This window comes from Dendrobium catenatum, unplaced genomic scaffold (genome assembly GCF_001605985.2).
Source record: "Dendrobium catenatum unplaced genomic scaffold, ASM160598v2 fragScaff_scaffold_1557, whole genome shotgun sequence".
Taxonomy (NCBI): domain Eukaryota; kingdom Viridiplantae; phylum Streptophyta; class Magnoliopsida; order Asparagales; family Orchidaceae; genus Dendrobium; species Dendrobium catenatum.
Genome location: NW_021320019.1, coordinates 3,694,634 through 3,713,811, shown reverse-complemented (window position 1 = coordinate 3,713,811; position 19,178 = coordinate 3,694,634). Strand labels below are relative to the sequence as shown.

Genomic DNA, 19,178 nt, shown 5'->3' with positions numbered 1-19,178 from the left:
TCAAGCAGGACAAAACTGGTGGGGATGCTTAACCGGTAGAGCCACGGTGCTGTCGCACTCCACTGTAATTACTGACGCTTTTGCCGACACTGGCGAGGGGAAGAACTAGGTGAGGGCATTATAACTCCTAAGGCAAATAGCGTTTGGAAGTGAGAGCGAGAGCAGAAATGGCGACGGTGGGGAAGACTAAGCTGGAGTCGGGATGGCTGGCGGCCAGATCAACGGAAGTGGAGGTCACAGGCGTACAGCTCACCACTACCACGCCTCCCTCTGGCCCTTCCGCTCCCTGGATGGAGGCCGCCGTACCCGGCACGTATGTCTCGTCTCCTCTATCTTTCTCTATCTCCCGCGGTTATTCAAGTAATCGAATTGAAATGTATATTGCTTGCGTAATGGGTTGCTTCTTCTACAAGCTTTACATAACTGTAGCGATGTGTTTTGGGTATTTTTCTAACGAAGATTTCCGGAATCGTATGGGAGTCTTGCCCGCTGGTCAAATTTTTCCGACTGGTAAGCTCTTTGAGTAAGACCTGTAAATTGGTTGATGATTACAAACTATGATTACAAACATTGCGTGGCTTCCATATAGAGTTTGATCTGGGTGAGTGTCCAAGAGGGAAGCTTAAAAAAAGTAGACGAGCCTTCTCTTCAACTGGACCTATGTTTCTTTCCCTTCCTTTTGTGTTTACAAGCTTAGTTTTAAGTTATTAGCACCATCATGCAGTGTGCTTGAAAGAATGAAGACAGAAATACCTACAGAGTTTGAGTCGATTATCTTCAAGATTTTGTAGCTAGGCTGAAATAGAAGTTAAGTGTTTGGAATGTGACGATTATTAGTGTTGTTAGCATTGTTAGTAGGGAGTTGAATTTTGCGGCATTGGTGCCTCAGAGTAGGTATATTGACAATGGGATCTCAAGCCTATCCTTTTTTATCTACATATAGTTAATGCATGCATTAATACAAGTATAAAAACATAAATCAAAATATTTATGCTCACATTCATATGTTCATACATTTATTCATGCATATATGTTTCAAATTGATCTCAAGTTAATTTGATTTGATCTACGCTTAACTCAATTTTAAGTTTGATTTTATCATGACTTGGCCTCTGTCACGACCCAACTCAAAGACTCAAATTAACGATGCAGGAACAAACAGTCAGACGGTTAATACATTTCTTTCAATAATATAACTGAAGAGCCGCTAAAACACATTTTCAATTTGAACATATAATAATTCAGTTTGTCTGTTATTATTTGATCCTCTTCTTCCATAGACAAACTATTCTCTTTTAACCATTTAGTTTACAGGAGATTTACTTGAGATTTTAAATTTAATAATTTGAGTTTTCTAATAAACTTAATGGATAATTACAACTTATAATATAATAGTTAAACATATATAAATGCATTTATGTTCCTTTGCCTTTCTTTTTCTTTTAACACATACATATACATTTAATATAAATATAAATTTCAATTATATGCATTATAATTAATTTATTCATTTTTCTATTTCATTAATTCTTTTTGCTCTTTTCATTTAGTTTTTTTTTTTTAATTTGACTCATTTTATATATTAAATATTCAGTCAGCATAAATGCTACAACATACAATATTTGTAAATAAATGAAAGGAAATTGTGATTGCTATGAAACAATTATAATTATCTCTTTTAATTACTCTCGTGCTTCAATTCTTCGAAATATTTGAGCTTTGAAATAATCTTCTATAATGCGACACCTAACCTCCTTCAAAAACTTTTACAGACTTCTAATATTCGTCTCAACTCAATTATTTAATTCCTTTTCTATTCCAAAAATAATATTAATTGACGTTAATACTTTTAGGTCAAATTATGTAGAAATTTAAATATCGTCAAAACAATAACAAATTATCAAACTCCTCTAAGTTAACAAACTATATTTCTAATTTCATTGCATATTAAATTTCTTGAAATTGATAAGAAATTTCACTTATATAACTTGCATCTGTTACCTCAATTTTGCTTCTTCCTTGTTGAATCAAGTCTTCTACTAATTCGATTTCTTCTCCCAAACTTTCTTCTTCACCTAAGGAATAATAAGATAAAATAATGAATTCTTACCTATTTTTAGCAATAGAGAAGAAATAAAGTTCTCTTACAAGCATCATGTTCTTCTTTCTCACCAGATTTCTTCACTTTCTCTTCTTATTCCCTTTTCTTTCTCTCTATCACAACCTTCTCTCAATTTTCTGCTGTTTGGCTTAACTGGACTAAGCGTGAAGACATTATTCCTCTTAAGTTGTCTCCCATCTTCACTTCTGATGGCGATGCTTTGCTCGCTCGTGTGATCGAACTCACTTCCGATTGCTGGATTTGTATGCTTGTCTAGTTCCGCTCACCTAGTTCTTGCTAGCCCGCACTTTGATTATGACCAATTCGACTGAGCTGGCCAAGCCGGTTCTTACAGCCTCATTAACCTTCTTGTTGTTTTCATACAAGTGAAAATAAAACCCTATTTTTGAGCAATCTTCAAACATTAAGTCAAATTCATAACCTATCTTAAATTTCATCACTAATAGAAAGTGGCATGCCATATTGAAACAGCTGACCTTGAAGCTTTAATTTTAGTAGTCTTTGTTTCTTCTTCATGAATTCTGCATTTTAATAAATTTAATAATTCTGAAGATCTATTATGCCACCAAGTAAGGCATAAATAATTTTATCTAATATTTTTCTAACCTTTATTTTCTGTTTGCCTAGAGTTTTAGGGACTTTGTTGAAGAACAAACTGGTTCCAGATCCCTTTTATGGATTAAACAATGAAGCAATACTTGATATTGCTGATTCTGGGTCAGAGTATTATACATTTTGGTTTTTCACTGCATTCGAGGCTAAACTGGTATGAACCACTTCCTTATATCATAATTTAGAGATAATTTGTGTTCTAAATTATTATTATTTTGTTATTAACAAAATCAAACAGATTAGACATCGTATGCGTTATGATATTTATGAACCATTTTATTGTGGAAAGTGTTTTTGGAAATCCTTGACCTTGTGTAGGACCCAAGTTTTTGTGGTGGACATAGGTGTAAATTAAATTTTATAACAGTCAATTTTTTCTAAAAACATGTTAAACTTCTGAAAATAATCACCAAACATATAAAATTAAATTAATATTTTATGCAAACCGTGTGAAAGTTAAAGAACTTTTCTTGCTAGCCATACCAAATTGAAAAAAATACCCAAGCCGATGTGGCTACTCAGGGACCGAGTAGTATTATATCTATCAAGAAAAGAAGATAATGCCACCATTGTTAATTGCGCACATGCCAAAAGTCAAATTCTTTTTCATATTTTTGTTGTAGTCTAGTTTTAGCACTACATATTTTGTGAAATGTTCAACGTTAAATATCTTCTTTCATTTGTTTACTCTCTCACTAATTAATTCATTATTCAGAAAGAAAATCAACATGCAACTCTCAATTTTCGTGCAATCAATTACTCTGGAGAGGTGTATTTAAATGGGCACAAAAGGATCCTCGAAAAAGGGATGTTTCGAAGACATTCTCTAGATATTACTGATATTCTTAACTCTGATGGAAAAAATTTGCTTGCTGTACTTATCTATCCTCCTGATCATCCTGGAACAATTCCTCCTCAAGGAGGTCAAGGAGGTGATCATGAGGTATATGCCATTTTTAATAGAAATTTTACTATACTTTCTGACACTATAGAGTTCCCCATCTGGTGAAGTTTCACATCAAAACTTTATTATATTTTATGGGTCTTCGGTTTCTATATAATATTTTTTTCTGTTGCATTAGATCAGATTAGGCTTTTGAAATGCCTATGTCGATCTCCTCAAGACATGCATGGATACAATACTTTGATTATAATTCTGATCAAAGAGTGGAACTACTTATACTTAAACTTTATAATTCTTTTTTTGTTCTGCTCGTAAAAGAAAAATGTTTTAAGTTACTTGGATATACTTCTGGGTAAAATACTTTGGTGGTATAAATTTATTTTCAGGCTTGGCTTGATGCCAACCTCACTTAACTGCAATGAACTCGAAATGAATGGTTTGATGATTGTAGAAATGTAATCAATTTACAATGAATTTGTCTATATGCTTTGCGTAATAAGGATTGTTTGAAGCATTTTATTCTGTTCACCTAATTTACTTAATTTGAAAGTGAATTAGTCTGAAAGGGACTGGAGGCTGGACAAAAGGTACATTGTGATGACTTTTCAAAATTGTTTACAAAATTTTGCTAACTTAAAACTACAGAAAATGCATCTGTTAATACAAATATTAAGATGGAAGGATAGCTAAAACGACATTTAGATGCTTACAAATGCTTAACTAGGTAGTTCTCATAGATGATAATTATAGCATGTGCTTTTCTGAGATTTGTTCATTTAGTTTACATTTTCAATTGTTGTTGATTGCTGAAACCCTGATGAAAGCTAGAAATAGATTGTGGGTTAAATATGATACTTTGGGCATTAAAGGGTGTCAAGCAGTATTGCATCCACTTCTTGCACAACAGAAGTGTTTTCATTCATATCTGTCATGTAAATTATATCGAAGTATTGTTTATCTAGTTCTCTCATTTTTTATCTAAGAATTGCTCCTTTAGAATTGTTGGCATTTTAAGAAAGAAATATTAGGAAAATATCTTATTTGAAGAATACTTTTTTATAGTGATATTCATTTATATGCTTATAAATATGTGTCCTCTCTTCATTATTTTTTTCCTTTTATATTCTTTATGAAGGCCTTTTTATTCACTTTTATTTAGTTGATATGATACATTGAAATATTTTCTCTTGATATAGTATCAAAAGTGTTTCAATATGCTGGGTTGTCTATGAGGGACATAGGTACCTCCCGAGCACAATCTATGATTCAGCTGTCTTAGATGTTGTCGGCTCCCACTTTTATATTCCAACCAACACTATCCTTGAACAATGTTTAAGTAGTATCTCTAGGAGGCTTCTAAGTCGCCCCATGTTAAGCCTAGGCCATTTGGACATCGACATGGTAGCTTGAAACGATCTCCTAGAAGGCATTCAATAGTGGGTGATCGAAGATGGTATTATAAGACGGCAATGCTTGGATGACCACAAAGTCTTCTCTTTTTAACCTTATTCTTCCCATCACTAAGGTGATGATTAGGGATATCATTCCCTATGGGCTTCTTGCTTCTTTGCGAATCCTACGAAATCTCCCTTTGGGATTGAAAGCTCTAGGGTTCTAGCTTCTAGTTTGCCCCACGCTAAGCCTAGGCCATTTGGATGCCGAGGTGGTAGCTTGAGGCGATCTCCTGGAAAGAATTCAGTGGGTAATTGAAGATGGTGTTATAAGAGGACAATGCTTGGAGGACCACAAAGTCTTCCCTTTTTTAATCTTATTCTTCCCATTGCTAAGTTGACGGCTAGGGAGATCATTCCCTCAGGGGCTTCGTGCTTCCTTATGAATCCTACCAAATCTACCTTCGGGGATTGAAAGCTCTAGGGTTTTAGCCTCATTTGATCAATGAGTTGATGATACAGTACATTCATTAAGCATGAGGATATATAGTACCACATAATGATTGATGATCATCCGGGTGACGATCATATCGAATGAAAGATTGACCTATGGAAATGAACGAGATAAAGATATCAGTTTGCCTATGACCAAGCCTTAGGTTACGCATTGTCATTCGACCATAACTTGAATGACAATGTATAGGATCTTTCATATCTTGTAGCATGCATCTCACCCTCAACAAATCGAAAGTTATGAAAAAATTAACTTAGAGATTTGGAAGCATTGCACCGTTAGCATTTGTAATTTCGCTTGAATTTGTTGAAGGTTTAGAAATGAATTCAATTGATTTTGAAAGCTTTACAAACAAATAGTGGGTCTTTCATGAACCCTCAAGTTTGTGTTTCAAATCTCATGGCAAGTGAAATTATTTGAATTCACTTTCGATACTTCCTCAAATTTAAAGTGAAAGACGAATAATGAATAACTCTAATCCAAATGATTGCACACTTAACTAAATTAGTTTGCATGATTTTGATTGCAATCCTTAACTTGTGGACTTTTGGAAGATACTCAAATAGGCTCATCTAATTCCGTAATAAACATGAAGCGTATCATGGGCCTCCTTATATTGGAATTATTTAACTCTATTTATGCAACTCTCAAATTAGAGGATTGAAGTGAGATAATCAAAACTCAAATGCAAATCAACTACTATGGTCAAAACACTCTAAGAAAACTAGGAGCTCTCTTTTGAATCCTCCTCTCTTTATTGCATGATGATTTGAAATCCTCCAAGACTTCAAAAATATCACTGCATGAAGCTCTTGAACTTAAGAATCAAATTCTTAGTTCTTCTACCCTATTCGTTGGAACACAAAACTAATGAATAATCTTCTAGAGCTAGGATCCAAATCCTAATCTTCCTTCCCCATTCACTTAGCCTAAATCAAGTGAGTGTTAATCTCTCTTTGAATACCAAATGTTCAAAGAGTATCCCCAATTTGCAATCCATAAATTGCACATTGCTTCCTTCTTTCTACATCTCAGAAGTTGTTAGAAATCCTCTCATTCTTCTAACCCAAATTAGGAGTGTACATCTTCTCTTTGGACACCAAATGCTCAAAGAACATTCATGAATTTGCAACCTCTAAGTTGCATTTTCCTTTGAATTTCCTACAAGCCAAAATTGTAGAAAATTCTCCAACTTTCTTTAGCCTAAAAGCCTTTAGAAACCCTCAAACATCCTTGTTTGGTGCTTTTCCTGAACTCATATAGAATCCTCCAAAAGACTTGTACAGAGTTTAGGAGAACATTAGAAAATTGTAAGGACTAAAGTCCCATCTCTATTTCATCTTTCGACCCAAGTTGGAAGGGCGTACCCCTCCCTTGAACACCTAAAAGTTCAAATAAATTCATTACGACTTGTAGTCCAAATCTACATGTCACCTTCTCATATTTACCTAATTTAGGTAGATGATTGCATCTCATTGACGATAAAACTCAATGATTCATGCTATGTTTGCAACCTCCAAGTTGCATACTATATATATCTCTCTTAACTTAAAAGCCATAGGAAATTTTATATTCTCTCTCAAACTCCAAGGTTGTGGGAGAATTTTCTTTTCTTTTTGGCTCCAAGGCTAATGAGAGCTCTCCAACATTTAGCACAAAATCCATATGTTGGACATCTTCATTCCCTCACCTTAGCACCGAAAGCTATAGTCAAATCTAACACCACAACTTTCCTAGTCGGGTCATTGGAAGGCCTCCATTTGATGTGACCAAACCATCTAAGGTGACTCTCTCTAATCTTATCTTCCACTGGAGCTACTCCAACCTTTTCACGTATATGTTCATTTCGTTTTCTATCTCTAAGGGTCAAGTCACTCATCCACCTAAACATCCTCATTTCTGCAACACTTAACTTAGTATTATGCTTCTCTTTTAATGGCCAACATTCGGCACCATAAAGCATTGCAGGTCTCACCACCATCTTATAGAATTTTGCCTTAAGTTTGAGGGGGACTTTTCTATCACACAACAAGCCCAAGAATTGGCTTCTATTGGCTGCTTGGGGTGGCACATTTATGTGGGCATTTGGACCTTTTTTTTCCCCTATTAATAGGGTTGATTTGTTGCTGGAGTTTTGGATGTTGAATGGTGATAATATTTGGACACTATAATTTGCGGGTTATTTAGCTTGCGAGCCATCTTCCTCTACCTCACTTCTTCTATTTCATCTCAGTCTTCTATCTATTCTTCTCTCCATGGTTTTCATTTCTCTTATATCTTTCTTCTAAAATCTTTGATAAGTTGTTTTTATTTTAAGTTGTAGGGTGTCATTGAGTTGTGTTTTTAATTTAAAAATAACATGGTTATATTATTTTATGTTTGTCAATGTTTTGGGAAATAAAGTTATTTTTAGTTTGCAATATTAGTTTGTGTTATATTTGTATTTTTATTTCATCAATAATAAGGTCCAACAGCTTTTCCACACTTGATTTTCTTTAAAGCCTCTCTAACTTCGGTTTTACTTATACGTCGATAAAAACAAAAATCTTTATTTTCATTTATGATAATAAAGTCACTAAAGTCAATCGTATTTTCACATTCTTCACTAAAAAATTTAGCCTAATATGAATGTATAAAATAAATATCCCGATCGTCCTTGCGGCCGCATATGTATTTAATGATCGAACTGTGTCGTCTCCTATCTAACCGTATAGGAGGATCGGGTTCGGAAATAGACTCACCATTTGACCCGCGCATCATCCCTAGGCGTCACGTATGTATCAATAACACGCTCGCCGGGGCCCATGCGGGTGTTTGGGGCATTTTATAATTATTTGCTGAACCTTGTTGACTCCTATCTACATGCTTAGGAAGATCATATTCAAATTTATTGACTCGCGTAGCATCCCTAAACGTCATGTGTGTACCAATAACATACTCGTCGGAACTCATGCCGATGTATCATATATTTATCCCTTTTGTGTACCTATGTGTATACAAACTATGATGCATGTGTAAGGGTATTTTGAGATATTTGATGCTGTTTAGTTATGTGGGAAACCCCTCATTTGAATGCAACGTTCTATTTGGAAGCTTGTACACGCCTTCTGTCTACTTGTATATAGGTTGCAGATCCGATGACATTATTTTCTGGATATCATGTGGCACCTCATCATCCTGATGTTAACTTCCCTTTTCTTGTTCACCGGAATGTCCTTGAAATTCGTGACTGCTGCCTTGAAAAGAACTCTTTTCAAGATCTATAATGTAGTAGACCTCTACAAGATGTAACATCCATAACTACATAGTTGGCCTTCCTTCAAAATAAATAGATGTATCTGAGCGCACTTGTCATTTTCAGTGTTTGTGGATGCAAGAACTTTTTTCTTCCTAAGTAAATGGTCAAGAAGAAATTTTGGAACACTAAGAAGTTTAGTTCGAATTTGTTCAAACATCTCTTCCATTCTATCGGGAGGTGTCCTTCTCCGTACATCGAATTGTCTTTATACCCGACATACTCACAAATCTCAATCACCGTTGTTGTAGGTGATATATGTACTGTGTCCACAAGGGTTCGTTGTACTTATAATATACCCATTGTTGTTATCCACAAGTGGCTCGTGTTTGTTTACAGGGACCCGTTGTATTTACTACGACATCCTAGAAGTGTTCGTAGGAGAGCCATTGTTCCTGCATCATATCCACCTTTCATCAATCTCAGGTGGTATGATGATTGTACTTATTTGTAGGAACGGGTCTTCCACTATCAATTGCCAGTGTTTCCATCTCAATATACAGACACTTGCTTGTATTGGAGATTATATTAGTACATGTGGTAGTCACATATAAACTCTGCAACTTGTTATTGTTGTTTGTAAGTATAGTGCATTTGATCTTATAAGGATTGTTGTAGGAGTCTATTACATCTGCATCATGTCCATCTTTTTCATTCACAACTTATTTGCGGCAATGGGGTCCTCCACTATTGATCTCCAGTGTCGCCTTCTTCAATCAACATGCATTGTTGCTTGTGTTGGAGATTCCAATAGCGCATATAGGATACACATGCATTTTGCAACCATCTGTTGTCCTTGCAAGTATGGTGCATTTGACCTCGTAGGGACAGGTTTGTGCTTCAAATGTGTTGCATTGTGTATGCTTGTAAGAAGCATTGTTGCTTTGGTTGCATATTCTAAATCACTTAGGTTTCCTTAATCATCTTTCGCATGTATTGAGATTTTATCTTCCACTTGCAACTTGTTGTTCACTTGGACGACCATGCATTTAGACTTTGATTTGTTCATTCATCCAAAGCCCAGTCATGTGTATTTCATTCAGGTTCCCTATAGTTCATGTTGTTAAAGTCTGTTGCGATCGGACTTGAGTTCAAGTCATTTGTTATTTGCATCCGAGTCCAGTTCAACATCATTTGCTCAAGCTTGTTTTGAGTTTGATTTTACCTTCAAGACATGTTACATGAAGGTTCAAGTCCTCATTTTAATTTCATTTGCAAGTCCAGTGCGTATGCACTATGTCACATTCAAGTCCAAGTTTCACTTGATGTTGTACAGTTCGAGCTCAAAGTACAGGTTCAAGTTCTTGTTCAACGTCTTTTGAAGTCTTTGCAAGTTCAATTGCATGTTCAAATTGATTTGAATTTAGCTCCAGTCTGATCTTATTTTACTTGGGTTTAGCCTTTTATCCATCTTTTTTTTTTATGTTTTGTTCAGGTTCAAGTCCACAACTCCACTGTTCATTTGAGTCCAAATCAGATTCAAGTGTGGTCTTTTGTTCGCTCGAAATTTCGACAGCCTCCCGACGTCTCCCCCGTTTAGGGAAAAACTACGGAAAACTGGGCCTCCCTCCACACAAGAGCAAAGCGTATATGGTAGGTGTCCTTGGACATCGCGACCATGAAATCTTCAATCCCACCACGCTAGAGAAAGACGTGTATGGGTTTTCGGTACCTGTTACAAAAGAAAAATAGTTGTTTCCTCGCAGGTACAGAGCCGCGTACGGGTACTTAAAGTTGTCCCAGCCATGCTAAGAAAAGTGTGCACCGGTCCTATCTGCCTCGTCATAGGTGTCGCACCGGGTTCCATTCCCACCACGCTAGAGAAAAACGTGTATGAGCGATTTGCCAGTTCGACGCGAACGCCGAGGACAGAATTTTGGGTTCAAGGGCCGCTCACTTACCTCTTTGTATGTGCCCCACCGGGTTCCCTTCCCACCACGTTAGAAAAAAGCATGTATAGGTGGTTGATCGGCGCGACATGCATACCGAGGTAAGAGAGGGTTTTTTTATTAATTATAATAATAATTAAGTAATTAAAATTAATAATTAATTACTAATCATTAATTAATTATAATTAGTAAATTAATTATAATTATAATTAATTAATGATTAACTACAATTAAATGAATTTAATTATAATTAATCAAACAATTATAATTAGTAATTAATTACTAAGTACTAATTAATTATAATTAATAAATTAATTATAATTATAATTAAAAAACAACATCAAGCCTTTATCCCACTACGTGGGGTCGGCTACATGAATCCTTTTTCTCCATTGTGTCCTATTAAAAGTCAAATTCTATATATATATATATATATATATTCTTTTAAATCTATATTTTCTTTATTTTGTTAAGTTCTTTGTCTGGGTCAAATGCCAAAATTCTTCATCCACGAAGAGTTATTACCTTGAGTTCTTACAATAACATTCTTGTCTTCTTACTGCTTGTAGTGCAGCCACTTTCCATTTGCATTTTTTGGAAAAAGTATCTCCTTGATTTTCTTGTTAAACATACTGCAGGGATAGGAATACTGGGATCTGGGATGAAGTATCACTTTCAATTACTGGTGTAAGTTATCAAAATTTACCTTGTACTCCATAAATTTGTATTATAGCTTCCATTTTCATCATCTATTATTGTGCATTTCAAGCACCTAAAACTGTCACACTAGTGTTATCATGATCAGCATAGACCAAAATTTTCTCAAAATCATTCTCTGCAAGTGGTAAATTTCCAAGATCGTTGTTTTATCACTTTATTACTTTCATCACTACTACTACCATAAAGTTGTTCCTTAAATCTTAACCGACATATGATGCTGTTTTAAATTCTTATATTATGCTTTGGCTTTTGGATCTAGCCTGTCAAGCTAGCCGATCCACACCTGGTCTCATCATTCTTTGATAACTATAAGAGATCATATCTACATACCACGGTTGATTTGGAAAACAAAAGTTCTTGGCGTGCAGAGTGTTCATTAACTATCCAAGTGACAGCAGGATTAGCTGAAGACGTTTTTCTGCTAGAGCATCTCCAGTCATATGAGCTGTCAATCCCTCCTGGGTCCCTTGTGCATTACACGCTTCCTCCAGTGAGTTATCTTACTTCTGAATATCACCTGATATCACCTGTTGTCTTATAATTTGTTATGATGCTTTTCTAAGAAGGGATTCTGATCCGTTTATTTGATTTATTTTACCACTTTGTCAGAGTTTTCCTTATTTATTCTTTTTATTCATGAGCGGTGTTGTTCTTATTGGTGAGTTTGATATTTTACTTCACAAGATTAAGATGGTTAGAACGTCAGAACATTATGCTACCTAGTATTGTCAGAATTAAAGTGAGGAGTTTCTGCTCCTTTTGGCACTTAACTGTGAGGTTTGACCTGATTGCACCTCAATCTATGATGGTACATGCATATTCTGGAAGTTAAAATACTATACCTTTTCTCCCAGGCAAATCTCTCCTTTTAGTTGGTGTTCTTCGATCTTGTACAGAGAATAAGAGATCTAACTTAACTTCAGCATACATTTGGATGTGATTTTGGGGATCTTGGATACTTCAGTAGAAATCAGTGCAGTTCATCTGCTATTGTCGTGAATGGCTGGCAGTTGGACAGAAAACTTTTTGGAAAAATGTTGAGCAACCACTCTGGGTTATGCTTTTGCTGTGTTGAGATGGGTTTTAATGATAGAGTTCCTAAAGATTTTCTTATAATTTAATGATTAGTTTTCTATTTTGTTGTGGCTAATTGAAAACAAAGGATTTTTTTTTTGAAGGTTGTAGCAAGATTTGCCTTCATATGTCAAGCATGGAGCATTTTCTGTAAAGTGGTCATCACAAGTTTGTTGCTGAAATTTTCAAGTTCTACTTGTTAGGGAAGCTTATATGAGAATGAATTCCGTTGTTTTACCTTAGTATGTCCTAGAAACATATGATGTAATGTTAAAGAGGTCGACCATGAAAGTTATGTTTCTATGAAGACTCATCAAACGGATGATTTACATGAAATAATTTTGAACACATTTGTCTTCATCATGCTTTAAACACCTATTCCTTTCATGTCCATGAAATAATTTAAACATTCATCATCATCATGCTTTAGATGCCTATTTCTTTCATGATTCAAGTTCTCCTTTGCACCCAAATCTTTAAATCAGCTCAATTCTGAAACGTTTGGCCATCAATGTCATTTAAGCATCTAGGTTATGTTGATGTTGTGTTTTATTGTGGTTTAAGAAATAAAATCATTGTCTCGTAGAAATATGAGATATGCTCCCTTAGTTAGCTCAGATGTTCATGAAATTTTAGAGAAATCACACATGCAAAATAATGATTTTCGAAGAATACTTCACATATTTACCAGGACTATTGAGCAATAAAAAGGCTGAACCAAATGAAACCTAAGTTTAAGACCTCTTCATATGGGGAATACTTTACCGTAAATGTTTTCTAGATTGAAAATTTTCATAATCTTCTGATTACCTGACGTGTTTGCTTGTATTCTTCTCTTAATTACTTAAATTTATACCAACTGAATATTCTGAATGTCATTTACGTTACAGCAATGTATTTACTACTTTATCTCCATGGAGGACTATTTTTTCTACTATAAACAGCATGAAAATTTTACTCTAATACATTTGCTTAATAACTACTTTCCAGTTATTCTTTTACAAGCCAAATTTGTGGTGGCCCAATGGCATGGGTAAGCAGTCACTTTATAGTATTGAAATAAGTGTTGATGTGAAAGGATTTGGCGAGTCTGATTCATGGTCTCATCAGTTTGGATTTCGGAAGATTGAGAGTACAATAGATAAGGCCACTGGAGGAAGGTATGTATATTCATGTCATCATTTTTATCCTTTTATGAATCCTTTCCTTGCTGTTAAGAGATTTACGAATGGGCCATGTATTTAGTAATAGATATCTGAGTTGCATATCTCAGTTTTGCAGATTATTCAGGGTAAATGGCCAACGAATTTTCATCCGTGGAGGAAATTGGATATTGTCTGATGGGCTGTTGCGGCTTTCAGCTAAACGATACATGGCAGACATAAAGTTTCATGCTGATATGAACTTCAATATGCTTCGTTGCTGGGGAGGTGGATTAGCTGAGAGACCAGAATTTTATCATTATTGTGACGTTTATGGTTTGTTGGTACGTATATTTTGTACAAACATATTTGTTAGGTAAATATGATCAAATATTTGTTCATTCATTTGATGACATGTCTAGATTAATGGTTAAGTTGATTCTATTGTTAATCTGAGGTCATGTATTTTAGTCATTCAAACATTTTTTATGCAGGGTGTGAGTGCGCACCCAACAAGAAACCCTTAACTTCATCTCTGCAAGCAAGTTTTTTGCGCGCTTACTAAACTTCATCCTGCAAGTACACTCCTTGCTAGCACGCTCCCTCAGCTTCATCTCATGTGCAGCTCCGTAGCTCACCTTTGTTGTTTCTATTGCTACGATTTTGTGACCTTTCGTGAGCATGCTCATTCTCCTTCCACTAGCTATGGTTTGCTCTCCTATTTATGCACGTGGCTCTGTTGCTCTCCTCTGCTTCTTCGCTCGCAGTTTGCACCCATGGGGTCTTTGTATTGTGCCTCTAGACTGGATTTTTTTGTGCCAGCTCCTTCCTTTAAAGGTTGATGAGTTTTCTAGAGTTGCAGCTTGGCTCACCTTTTCACTCTCTGACTGACACTCTCCCAATGGAATAATGGTCTCTTTTCCGTGCTCCAAATTTTTCCGCTCATGTCCTCACCTCTTTTGAGAAAGTCTTCTTGGCTTTCACTTTCTTCTCTACCCACTACTCTATCATGCATGATTTAAAATTGTGCAATTAGGTATTAAGCTTTTTTCATCAATGGGACAAGGCATAAAACCTTAAGGCACAATAAAAAGATTGGGTGAAGTCAAATTGCAAATATGATGTAATATATTAGCATTATAACCAATCAATATGTTAAAAAATAGCATATTAATATTCTAACATAATAAGAAGTAACAAATTGCACAAAGTAGAAGTTCAATACAAATATCAAAATAACATAAGATAGCAATTAAAAAAATGTAAGATTTCAAATCAAATTAAGATTTTAGCTCAATAAATTTCTCCTACTCTTATTTTCCAACATTCGATTAAGAATATAATAAATATTGTCACAAAGAGATTCTTGTCATCCTTCAAACCCTTTTTTTCTTCAAAAAAATTTCCTTCAAACTCTTGTTGTATATAATGTACACCAAAGAGTTCATTGTTAAGGTAGTCAGATAATTTCTCCTTTCCATGTTGTCACGACCCGGCTCGACTAGCCTGAATTAATGGGGCGGAAATAGAAAGTCGTATGGAAAACACATATAACATAAAAATCATAACAATTTCATCTAGTTTTAATAAAAGGACATAAACTTAATCATCATCCATACAAAGTAAGAAAGAGCCACTAAAACATCAAATTGAAAGTGTTCCAATAATTTTTTCTAAACCATAACCACTAAAAATATAGACATAAACAGAAACTCCAATAGACTCCTCATTACAATCCACTGACTCATACACATAATAGAAAATATAAAAGTTTTTTTCCTGAGGCCCTCTACGATGGTAGGTGTATTGTTGTCTCATTTCCATCACTTCCCAGATGATTCTCGTGAAAAAGAATCCCACAACCAGGAGTAAGCTTACTCGCTCAGCAGATAATTCATATTTCTCATAAAAATTTACATAAAACATCTTTTTCATATGAAAACTTTAAATGACAGTCAATATTACATAAATTTCAAAACCTTTCTAGATAAGAAACATTTTCAAAATCTTTCCTTGAACATAAACTTTCATATAATTTTTCCTTAAACATAAACTTTTATTTTACATAGAAAATATATATGAACCATAATATACATAATATTTACTATATCACCTGTCTCGGAGGTGCCCATAGAGTTTGTACTGATCACGTATATATTTTCATTCATCTGGTCAATCATTTATCATTGGCTCTGTTGAGCCCCTTTATCATTTTGAGCACTCCGCATCAACATGCACAATTTCATATCTATTTTTCAGTCAATCATATGCTTAATGAAAAATAGTCATGATTCAATTATCATTTGCTTAAAACATGAAAATTACAAGTAACTTGTAAATTTATTAATCTATTGAAATAAAAAGATTATACTAACATGACATTTGCAAAATAAAATTCATAAATCATATAAACTTTAAAAACTCTCAAGATTTGCATTGAATAAAAAAATAGCAAAAAATATATATGAAAAATTTTAAAATAGATATGAATACCTACTTTAGCACAAGCACAACACTTAGTGTCGCTTTGATACGCTTCGCTCCCCTTAATGATCACAACCTAATAATCACATATAAATAAGTGTCATTTAAAATTTTCCTTAAAGCTTTAATTAAATTTTCAATTGTCTAAACCCTTCGCTTCTCATTATTCGATCCTTACAACACTTAAGAAAATTTACATTATTTAAATTGAATTTTCAGATTTATTAAAACCCCTAATTTTGGAAATCCTAAATCATTAATTTCATCAAATTATTACGCTAAACATTCTCATAAATCTATTTTAATAATTACCCTAATTATTTTCGGATTTATTTAATTAAAAAATTATGAAAAATGCAAATTCTTAAAAAAATTCAAAATTTTGATTTAGAACATTCATAATACCTAAAGAAATCACTTTTATGAAAACACTTTAAGAAATTTCAATTTTAGCTAAATACCATAATTTTCGATTCTAAAAAATTCTTGAAGAAAACTTTTTTTCTACCGTTAAAACACCTCCCTAAATCTTCCTTATTGATTTCGTAAAGAAGTTTTGGAAGAAAAATACATTTTTTGGAAAAACCCTAAAATTTTCCTTTCCAAAAATCTAAAGAATGAAAGGGGAAATGCTTTAATTAAACATTCCTTCTTCTTCTCCTTAGTCTCCTCTACGATTTCTTCAAATTTTCTCGCCGGAAAAACATCATCGGAGTCACAGTTCGAACGCTCCCCGTCGCCCATGCCATCCGTCCGCTCCCTTCTGTCGGTTTCGGCCGAATGAAAATATGAGGGGAGGGGTTTTGATTTTCCTTACTTAGGGAGATAGAGATTGCCAAATGATCGCTATGCTCTCATTTAAAACATCTCGACTTAAGAAAAAATTAGGGGTAGTTTGGGTATTTGTAAACTTCTAAAATTTTGATCTCCCAATTTAAGCGAAATTGGCTATAAGTTCTATATATCAAATCGTTCATAATTTTGTATATAATTTAATAAAATTATTTCTTTCGAAATCCGTTAATTTGAATTTTTTCACTAAAATCACGACACGACGCATCAAAATGCGTGCGGCGCCCTACGATCGTCGTTTTCGGGTTTTACACATGTGAACTTAATTATATGTTCTCAAATTTCCCTTATATGTAGTTGATGAACATTGTTCGCTCAAGAAAAAAGATTTTATATGAATCGCATCTTCCAAGCTTAGGGTTTCATTTTTCTTAAGGTAGCTTGATCTTTAAATAACTAGATATCCTCTGATGCTTATATCGGAGTTTTTTAGATATGGGGTCTCAACGTTTTATAAGCGCAAGTTCTCATAATTAATAACCCCTCCAATTCTTTGGAGAGCACTTTCTATTAAAGATGAGTCATTTTGATATAACTTTAGATTTAACTTGAAAATCTAAGATTTATTTTTTTTTTGAGGGAAAGCTTTTGGGGATAGAGATAGCCCCGATCAAGATCTCAGTTCCGTCATCCTGGGTATACCTATAATTCTCAGTCTACCAGTGCTAACGTCCTATAGATTGTAACATTCAAGGAATTTGTTTAATAACCATGGGTTATCTCCTGTTAGGGATCTTGAGAAGATTGTGGTGGTTGGATGTTTAATTTTGGCTTGTTGTGGTTTGAGTTTGGCGTTTATTGTAAAAACCAAAATTTGATGATCGTAAATGTCGCACATATTTCGATGCACCGCGACGAGATTTAAGTGAAAAATTCAAAGTTAATGGATTTCGACAGAAATAATTTTATAAAATTCTGCGCAAAATTTTGAACGATTTCATATATAAAACCTATATCTAATTTTGCTTAATTTAGAAATTAAATTTAATAGAAGCCTCTAAATACCTAGAATACCCTCAGTGATTATTGAAGCATGTATTGTTTAAGTGAGGGCATAGCGGTCTTTTGGCAATACATATATCCTAAAATAAGGAAAATCGAAACCACCTCCCCTCATTTGTTCATTGTGTGTTCGGCCAAATTGAAAGGGAGCGGACGGTAGGCGGATAGGAGATAAGGGACGGGTGGCTCCGGCGAAGTTTTTCCGGCGAGAAAATTAGTGGAAATCGAAGAGGAATGTTGAGAGAGGAACAATGTATGTTTTATTTGAAGTAAAACTCTCTCATTTTCAAGATTTTTGGAAAGGAAAAATTTAAGGTTATTCCAAAAATATTAGTTTCTTCCAACATTTTTTTATGAAATCAATAGGAAAGATTTAGGGAGATGATTTAATAGTAGAAACAAAGTTTTCTTCAAGAAATTTTGAGAATTGAAAATTAAGATTTTTACTTAAAATTAAAATTTCTTAAAGTGCTTCCACAAAAGTGATTTCTATGGGTGTTAGGAATGTTTCTAAATAAAAATTTTTAATTTTCTTGAGAAATTGCATTTTTCATAATTTCTAATTAAATAATTCCGAAAATAATTAAGGTAATAATTAAAATAGGTTTAGGAGAATATTTGGCATAATGATTTGATGAAATTGATGATTTAGGGTTTCAAAAAATTAGAAATTTTAATAAATCCAAAAATTTAATTTAAATTATGTAAATTTTCTTAAGTTTCATAAGGATCGAATAATGAGAAACGAAGGGTTTAGACAATTTGGAATAATTTGGAATTTGATTAAAGCTTTATGGAAGAATTTTAGTTGGTTGTTTTATGTGATTATTAGATTGTTATCATTAAAGAGAGTGAAACGTGTCAAAAAGACACTAAAGAAATGTTGTACTTGTGCTAAGGTAGGTATTCATATTCATTGTAAAAATTTCATGTATATTGCTTTGTTTATTTTTTTATGCAATGTAAACCTTGAAAATTTTTAAATTTTATATGATTTATGAATTCTATTTTGCAAATGACATATTAGCATAATCTTTTTATCTCAATAGATTAGTAAACTTACATGTTACTCGTGGTTTTCATGTTTTAAGCAAAAGATAACAGAATCATGATTGTTTTTTCTTTAAGCATATGATTGACTTAAAAATAGATATGAAACTATGCATATTGATGCGGA

At 33.9% G+C, this 19,178-nt stretch overlaps 1 protein-coding gene across 1 annotated transcript in view; it reads left to right on the top strand.

The window, feature by feature from the left end:
• The first annotated feature begins 6 nt into the window (after window positions 1-6).
• LOC110114017 (mannosylglycoprotein endo-beta-mannosidase-like) overlaps window positions 7-19,178 on the top strand; it is a 54,556-nt gene continuing 35,384 nt past the window's right edge. The window contains 7 exon segments of the mRNA XM_028700583.1: window positions 7-313; window positions 2,750-2,888; window positions 3,450-3,679; window positions 11,288-11,414; window positions 11,707-11,937; window positions 13,512-13,681; window positions 13,803-14,007. Of these exon segments, the coding sequence (XP_028556416.1) occupies window positions 168-313; window positions 2,750-2,888; window positions 3,450-3,679; window positions 11,288-11,414; window positions 11,707-11,937; window positions 13,512-13,681; window positions 13,803-14,007 (1,248 nt within the window). The 5' untranslated portion in view covers window positions 7-167.